Source organism: Pygoscelis adeliae, unplaced genomic scaffold, assembly GCF_000699105.1.
Source record: "Pygoscelis adeliae isolate BGI_AS28 unplaced genomic scaffold, ASM69910v1 Scaffold7, whole genome shotgun sequence".
Taxonomy (NCBI): domain Eukaryota; kingdom Metazoa; phylum Chordata; class Aves; order Sphenisciformes; family Spheniscidae; genus Pygoscelis; species Pygoscelis adeliae.
Window position 1 is genome coordinate 931,178 of NW_008825268.1, and position 8,751 is coordinate 939,928.

General features: G+C 43.7%; 1 protein-coding gene across 1 annotated transcript in view; it reads left to right on the forward strand.

Annotated features, from left to right (window-relative positions):
• Window positions 1-8,751, forward strand: part of ABCA12 (ATP-binding cassette, sub-family A (ABC1), member 12) — a 54,695-nt gene that overhangs the window by 38,396 nt on the left and 7,548 nt on the right. The window contains exons 32-37 of the mRNA XM_009329640.1: window positions 2,781-2,835; window positions 3,320-3,497; window positions 5,426-5,541; window positions 6,161-6,320; window positions 7,633-7,901; window positions 8,548-8,751. The exon at window positions 8,548-8,751 is cut by the window's right edge and continues 2 nt beyond it. Coding sequence (XP_009327915.1) covers window positions 2,781-2,835; window positions 3,320-3,497; window positions 5,426-5,541; window positions 6,161-6,320; window positions 7,633-7,901; window positions 8,548-8,751 — 982 coding nt within the window. The remainder of the gene's footprint in view (window positions 1-2,780; window positions 2,836-3,319; window positions 3,498-5,425; window positions 5,542-6,160; window positions 6,321-7,632; window positions 7,902-8,547) is intronic.

The window sequence follows — 8,751 nt, forward strand, 5'->3', positions numbered from 1 at the left end:
TATGTTGATGTCATTTTGAGAAATCTTATACAGAGATTTATGGGATCTGACAAGAGTAGCAATTGTGGGCAGAAATGCCCTAGCGATTGATTTTTCTTTGACAAATGGTGCCCTTCTAGCCATGTCCTGGTCATGCCTCGCTCCCCTCACCTCAGAGGCCTGCCATTCCAGGTGACAGTGAAATAGGTGACGTGTCTCTCTGCTTGTAAAACTACTCCTCACTGATGTGTCTGAATTGAACTATAATGGAAAAGGCATCTGGTCTGAAGCATTGAGTGTCATGTCATGAATTAAAGAAACAGCAGAATGCTGTTTACAAGTCAAAACAGCATGTCTCTCTTCCCACTTCCACATACGATGCACTGAAACTCCCTTCACAACAAGCTCGGCTCACAACAAACGAAACCAGTGCCTTGCCCCCACCACCATCCTCAAATACCCACTGGCTCGTGCCTTTGAGATTTGCAGCGTGCCCTCCAGGTCAGAAGGTTCAAGCTCTTCAGTGTGTGCCGCAACAGCGTATCACAAAGCTGCAGCCCCTGGCTGCGTGCGGAGAGAGGAGACTTGAGCCAGGTGCTTCCAGTGGCAGGAACATCCCAGAGCAGCTGAATTATTAAGCAGTGAAGCTTCTTGCCCTGTCTCTGTATTCCCAACACATGCTGTAGCGAGAGCAAAAGCAGGAAGCTCGTGTGAACAGTCAAAGTTTTCACAGGGAAAGTTTTATACCAGCAAAATAACAATTTTCAGTGGGAAAGAATAGCAGCAGTTTTTATTCCATCTGTCCTGCTGCTTATGTGTTTTTGGAAAGAAATGCTTAGCAGTAAATGACCAGACAGATAATTCTCCACTTCCCACTAATGATCCAAGCTATAGAATGGGGGAAGTAAAATGAATGGATGAGGATAGCTCCCCCAGGGTAGTGTAAATCCAGATTGAAATACAATTGAACAGACGTTCTGCGTGGTATGTTCCTGGCAGCTAAATCTATTTGTGGTTGTGACAAATAAATGGCAGTTTAAGAACCATTGAAATGGCCAGATAAGTGTGTTGTCATTTCAGCAGTTTGAAAGAGGTGCCAGTCCTGCTTTAGAGGTTTGACTTAAGACTGCGTATATTTTTAAAAAATACATAAAAAGCTTTTTACTCTGTCACTAAGGAAGTCATAATAGCTTTTGACTTATGTATATTGTGCTTTCTCCTCTCTCAATCCCAACCAACAAAAAAAAGAAAGCATTGAAATGGAAATTTTGACTTCTAGTCTAAGCTTCAGTAAAGGAAAATGGCTTTATAGTGGAGTATTAACAGATTAGACAGACGGTATCTTTCTTTCTCTCTCTTTTAGAGAAAGGAAATCTTTCCTGGCTGTTTGTGTGCCCTTATCAGCAGCCCAAGATTTTAATTCCGTTTCTCTCACTGATGACAAGACTGAGGTGTTTTTTTCCCCCCTCTGAAATGGATTTCCTGTGAAATCTTCCTTTTCAAATTTATTAGCTGACCAAGTGCCAAACTGAGCAAAACCCACAGTCTCCTCCTTTCTGTTGGAGTGCTCGTTCTTAGGGAAAATAGCCCAGAATAGTTCTTCCTCAACTGCTGAAAGTCAGGCACCTGGATGTAAGGAGCTTAAATTTCAGAGGTGTCGGGTTCTAGCAAATCTCTCTGGATTTAATAGCAGCTAGAGGTCCTCCAGCACTCTCTGAGAACTGAGGCATTTACTTAGGTGCCTAAATACAGATTGAGAACCTTGGTTTTAGGCACATAAACATCTTAGCCTAAACCCTTTCTCAGGTGCCAGAGTCTTAGAGACTGGGCTGTAATCTTGGTGGGACCAAGGCAGAGACCTTCACTGGAGGTTAGAACTGGCCCACCAGAGCCCTCCACGTTCCTCTCTTTGCTAGAAAACTCTTGGTTTTATAGGCATAAATTGCCTCCAAACAAAGCAAATGCACTGTGATGAACAATACTAGAATATTTTGAGCTAGGTGTTCTCCTTGGTAAAGAAGTACTTAAACTAAATCTTATGAAGATATCTGCACGTGAGCAGAAAACTTCTCTCTTGCAGCTTGTGCTTGATACAAACCCATTTTTAAGGGATCTTTTTGGAGAACATCACACTGGGCTTACAAACGCAGTAACTAGATTTTTCCTAGTTCCTTTGGACAAAACAATCTTTTTTTTTTCCCTAGCTGCATAAGACAGAATAGTTTGGAATTAACTCATGGCCAAACTGGGAACAAAAGTGTCTGTAGCTTACCTGGGTTTATGCTAGCATCTCAACAGATGCCCATATTGAGAAAGACTTATATCATAGGAAAATAATAGTTGTGGAGAAAGCCAATAGGGAATGATTTGTTTCTGATGATAAAAGAACAAATGAAGTGATACCATCAAACAGCAGCTTTAAAACGAAACATATTCATCAGTTTTGAATGTGTCAGTGTTGAGGAATCTAACCTAAAACACACGGACACCCACAAGCATGTGCCTAATTTTAGGTGTGGGAGTGCTCTCACTGAAGTGAATGATACTATCAGCCAGACAGATGCAGAAACAAGGCCTAGGGTTTGAATTTCAGATCTGCTGTGCATCGAGGTGAAGTCATAGGAAAAATGATGACGCTCAAAATTCTGCCCAAGATCACACCAAGATGACTGAGAAAAAATCAGCTTTTGATCTGCTTTTCTTCTCTACTCAGTTTTCTGTATTACTGTCAATACCAGGAACTGGTGAAGGAAGCTTTAAGTTAGCCACATATTCAATTTCTTTTCTTTTTGTTTTTGTAGGTATTTTCTTATCAGCTCACCCATATCCTGGAGGACAGAGTCAAGAACAAGTAATGTAAGAAGGTTCATTTGGCTGATGCCTGAATTGTTTAGCTTTGAAAGGAGCAAACCAGCTTCTTGGAAACCATAACACAGCCTAAATTACTGAATATCTTTCTCTAAATGACGCAAATGCGCTCTTCCTCGTCTTCATTCCCTCTACGCATGAATAGCATCCTGCATGCCACAGAGCTGCTGATTCCTGTTAGTGTTTCTCTGCAGGATCCCATGTAGATCTGAAGGTCACAGTTACAGCATCACACATTTTTGTGCTTTGGCATAATAATAATAATTACATAATTTTCCTTTTGGCCTTACCAATCAATGCTATGGTACAGTGTTACGACTCAGTGCTGTGAGTCCTTTTTGCTAGGCGTAATTAACATCAGCAAAAGATGCTGGCACAGAATCAGGACCTCTTTGCTTCTGAGCTCTAAACAATGCCTCTGCACTGAGGGAAATCTGCCACTTTGACTCACCATATACATCTCTCTCCCCAGGCTCAACAGCTTACTTGACATCATAGTTTCAATGTCTGTTTTGGTTGGCTACTCTATCACGACGGCAAGCTTTGTGCTCTACGTGGTAAAAGAACATCAAACCAAAGCCAAACAACTGCAGCATATTTCAGGCATTGGGATGACAAGCTATTGGGCGACTAACTTCATTTATGATCTGGTAAATAATTCACATTCCCAAATGCATCAAGAGTAGCATTACGCAGCAGGGGGAAAAAAGTTCTTTATTTAAAGTTGGTTGCCTAGACTTCTTAATATTATTACTACCAAGAGCATTATGTAGTAATTGTTCTCCAAGGCATTGAAGACTATTAAATGTGAACCGCAACACTGGATTTTGCTAAGCGAAGGCATTCCTTCTCTCTCGAGTGTATGCAAAACATTCAGCACATTTATATGAGAGCAACACAGAACAGGCCAGAGCTTGATTTCAATTTTATCATGCAAGCAGCAAGCTGCTTTTCTGTTAGCTTGCAGGGCTAGATTAGTTGTCATGCAGGCTTTACGCATCTGGGGTAAGGCTTTGGGGCTTGAGGCTACAGCCATCTTGGAAACCCTGGGAGTACAGGGTGTGACATTAGCAGGTATCTCACAGCTGACACTCCCCTGTTGGGCAATAATCCATTGCTGGGTTGAATGGTCTCTTTAAGATTATATATTATAAAGGTTTTTAAGCCAAGGCTACTAATGCAGCTATATGCCTTCCAGGACCCGAGCAAGTTCCTTTCTACAGTGCTGCACTGCGCTGTATAAATTTACCACCTTGTTCCTATAGATGATTGAGCTCCCCAGCACTGTGCTGCATTACGTGGTGTAGGCATGCCCTTGTCCTCCCTGAAGTTAAGTTTCCTTGTGGTAAAGAGGTTTAATAGCACTGCTGGAAAGCATCGCTGGGCTAAGAGGATAAATATGCACAGTGTCTGTAGACTAAAGTGCTTTGTGTCTTATGAATTACCTTCGGTGCATGACGTCAAAGATGTCAAACCCTCACATAGATAGAGATCTGCAAGTGTAGAGTATCTCTGCTCATGAGCTTTGGCATTGCTGGCTATGCTGTAATGGTGATCAGCTCTACGTATCCGACAAATTTCTATTGATGCAGTTCTGCTAGTGCCTAAAATCCCAATGATATCATCAGTTCCTGAAAATATGAAATGTTCAAGGGCATTTGGGTGGCCAGCCCCCTTTGATGCAGTGAGGGCTAAGGGCTGAAATCCCTAGGGGAATGTAAGTCTCCACTCTTTCTACAGAGCACAGCCTAAGCTTCTAGGTGTTTTGGTAACACCGATGCACACTAACAAAGCAGTCCTAAAAATACAGTTCACCACTAACTAGTCTAAACTGCCTGCTTATAGGGACCGGTGTGATTAGGCAACAGCGCAAGTATCTCCTGCCTTGCAGGAGGGGCTTGAAAGGGGTCTGAAGGCAGCGTGGCTGCAGTCTGGCTTGGCAGAGCAGCCCTGAGTTGCAGCACAGGGGTGAGGATGGGGCAGGCCTGTGTCTGCTTCCCTGATCCAGGCCCTCGCTCCATATTACTGCATATTTGTAAATCAGCCTGTAGAAAAAAAATCCCCAGAGTCCTTGCCACAATCAGTATTCAGCGGGCTGAAACTAATCCAGCGCTCTCAGCAACTTGATGTTTCTCAGTGAATCCTTGCCAGTAAATTCTGTTAAATCCCAAAGCTGGGGAAGAGAGGAACCTCTCAAGGCAGACGTTTGGTAGGTCCCTGTCTTGACTCAACATCATAAAGACTAGATTTACAGGGCATAATGAAGTGGTCTGACTGCAAGGCTAACAGAAAACCCAAAGGGGTATTTTTCATTCACAGCCTTTTTTTAAGGCACTTTCTGCCCACAGTCCTGAATGTTGAGGCTTAGCCTGTTCAAAGTGGCTTTGTGGGAATTCATTTGCAAGACTCCCCAAAGTCTCAGGAGGACTGAGACCCCACCTGCATTTGGTTTCCCTTAGAAAACCCAAGCTGCACTTGTGGGACCAGATTCAGACCTGACATTGTTGCTTCTGCATAGTTCTAGAAAAATGTTTAAGAATTATCGTCCTAATAACATCTTTTTAATATCATTTTGCAGGTACTTTTTATGGTCCCTATTGGACTCTCAATAGGAGTTATTTCATCCTTCCAGATACCAGCTTTCTGCAACAACAATAACTTATTGGCAGTGTTTCTTCTGCTGTTACTGTTTGGGTAAGTGTGGAGCTTAGTTATTTAGATATCATTGCACAGAGTGAGGAACTGGATGTTGCAGGCTGCTGCAATTTGAGATCCAAGGGAGGAATACGTGGGCTTTTTTCTTCAACATGCACTTTACAAATGGTGACTAGTTGGTCCTTGCAAGAGCAGTGAGCTAAACTACTGTTGTCATGCCTACTTTATTCAAATCAAACTCTATAGCATACTATACGTATGAAATATTCAAGGTCACAGTGACAGCCCAAACTGTAAGCAGATGCTTACTGAACTATTGCAAAGTTCAAGATATAGAAGCATTTCAAAATCAGAGAGGAAAAAAAAACCAGCAGCACAATTCAGGAAAATTTAGCAAAACTGTCTCCCTGGCTTTGAATCCTCCAGGCCCAGTCTGTCTGCTTTCAGTCGGGGCTCCATGTTCAAAGTATGTATCATAAACTTTTTCTCCAAATTCTAACAGACACAAAGGCATTTTTCCTTCTTTAAGGTCCTGTACTATGGAAATCTAGTCACGTGCCAAAACAGAACTGTTGTGTTTGTCTGGGGTCTTTAGTTGTTTGTTTTCAATCGCACTTTGAGTTACTGTAGTATTCTCTGCACTCTTGGCAATTTATAGATATGCAACGTTTTCATGGATGTACCTGCTGTCCGGGTTTTTCAAAGAAACAGGAATGGCCTTTATCGTTTATGTCTGCGTCAACTTGTTCTTTGGCATCAATACCATCATTACTCACTCGGTTGTATTTCTGCTCTCCCAGGAAAAGGCCACGGACCAGGTAGGAACCCTACTAATACTAACCCCTTGGTGAAACAATAGGAGGCTCCCTGTTGTTTGGTGGGTTTGATCAGGTCCTTAGCAACTGGCTGGCTTCAAGATATTTGAAGTAGACCAAGCAGAGGACACTTACTTAATGGGGTTCCCTGTAGACAGGAGAGGAGTCAAATACGAATCTCGCTTGTCTGTAAATCACCCAGCAAAGGGAAGGAAATGATGGTGACAGAGGGAAGAATACAAAAAGAGAGGTACAAAACTGCCCGTGCAGAGAAGGGCAGGAGGTGGCTATATATGTTTGATAAAAAGTTGATGGGGACTTCAAACCATTGCTAAGTTCTTGCAGCATGATCTGTGGAGAGTGACAACTAGATGTCATTGTCCTGAGTCTGACATGTGCTGCACTAAGCCCAGCACCGGCTGTCTGTCATCTAGATCTGTAATGCCATCATCTTCTCCCGGCAAGGATGAAGAATGACTCAGAGACAGTGATGATTCCCTAAAGTAAAGTCTTCTCTTAAACTGAGATATCCCCATGAATCACTGGGATAAACTGTACACCTTACATTTAGTTTTCTTTTCTTACGAAGAGCAATAGCTGGGTTGGATTTTTCTCTCTAGCTGGACAGTGCTTGTTGGCAACCCCCTGGATTTTAGAGATGTGCAATTATGATCATCTTCTATCCCTCTGTGCCCCAGTGGCAGGGAGTCAGTCTCTTTCCATGCTAATTTACTGCCTCTCCACTTTGCTGTGTGCACTAATCCTTTCTTCTGCTAGAAACGTACCAAATCTCTATGTATGAGAGTTTGTAAGTGTGAGGCTGCTCTTCTGTGTCTGTTAAAGCTGAATTTTGTGTTTTATGGAGATGTTTGTCCAAGGAAAACAGATAGGACAGTTCTCCAGAGGAGCAGGGTTGATGAGTGGGCTGTGCCCCACAGTTGCCTGGTGCAGCAGCTCTGTAGTTTTGGGAGGCACAGTGCAGCTCAGTGGCAGGATTCAGCTCTGGCTCATGGGTGGGTTTCGGGCTGCTGCATGCACAGAGTGAGGCGGCTTGAGCAGCAACGAGGGACTGCGCTGGGAACTAGCTGCTGTTTGCTATGGGTGATCACAACCTCAGAGCTGCCTGTTGACTTTTCTGACCTTATGCCTGTGAAACGAGCTGTCTCCCGAGCTGTTTGCTCTCAATTTATCTCTGTTCTGAGACACAAGCAAATCCCAATGTAATTGTTACACTTCAGTCCCACAGTAAAACCTATGAATTTATTCCATGAATAAAACCAGTGACTGACTGTGCTGCTTTTTGGTTTTTTTTCAGGGCTTGCATGATCTCGCTGAAAACTTAAGGCATGTGTTCCTTCTGTTCCCACAATTTTGCTTTGGCTATGGCTTGATTGAACTGTCGCAGGATCAGGCGCTGCTGGGCTTCTTGAAAGCCTATGGAGTGGACTACCCTGACAAAACCTTTGAGCTGGACAAGACCACATCCAAGCTGTTTGCCATGTTTATCCAGGGCACCGTGTTTTTTGCCATTCGTCTTACAGTTCACGACAGGATGATTCAGAGAATCTGGAACAACATACTAGAGTGAGTAACATCTGGAGTCTCGCAATGAAAACAGACCAAGCCAGCACTCAGTGGTTTCGTCAATTATGAAGCCCATAAATTTCCAAGACACTTTGCAAACAAGGAGTAAGTTTTCTCTGGCAGCAGTCCCAGTGCCTACCAGCAATTAGAGTATTAAATAGAGGTATAGGTTACCAGAGTCCCTTGGTAGTCCTTGCTGGCTGAGACTATGGCCCTCGTTTCAGAGCTCTGGGTTTGGTGGGCTGATGTTCAGCTGGTTGGTAAGAGCAGTCAGTCTATAGGCAGCTGTTTGAATCTGCCTGGCTCCTCTGGCTTGGGTGCACACAGGGAGGAGTGAGAACAGTCCCGTCACCTGCATTACAAGTGTGTCCACAAGGTAGGACCTCCTCTATTTCAGAATATTTGCTGAAAAAGAGAAAAAAATTAGGCAGAAAGAATTGGGTGTCTCTCTTAAAAACCCAGGCAGTTGGGTTTTTAAATTCCCTAAATGGTGCAAACATCAGGAGAGAATAGAAACTGTCTGTACATCTGTGTATCTTTTGCATGCCCTGGGATATCACAGGAAGGCTCCTTAGTATCCCAAGCACACAGGTCCACTGCTGTCTGCTTGCCAGAGGGTAAGGTCCTGTCTCTGCCCTCCCCATAGGTTCCTGTTCGACAGAGTGCATGGCAAAGCATCGCTTCTGCCACCTGTGGCTGAAGAGGACAGGGATGTCCGGGCAGAGAGGAACCGGGTGGAGTCTGGCAAAGCTGACTTCGACGTGGTGCAGCTCCAGAATCTCACAAAGATCTACCACCTTCCTCACAAACGCATCATGGCTGTGAAAAACATCAGCCTCGGGCTTCCTGC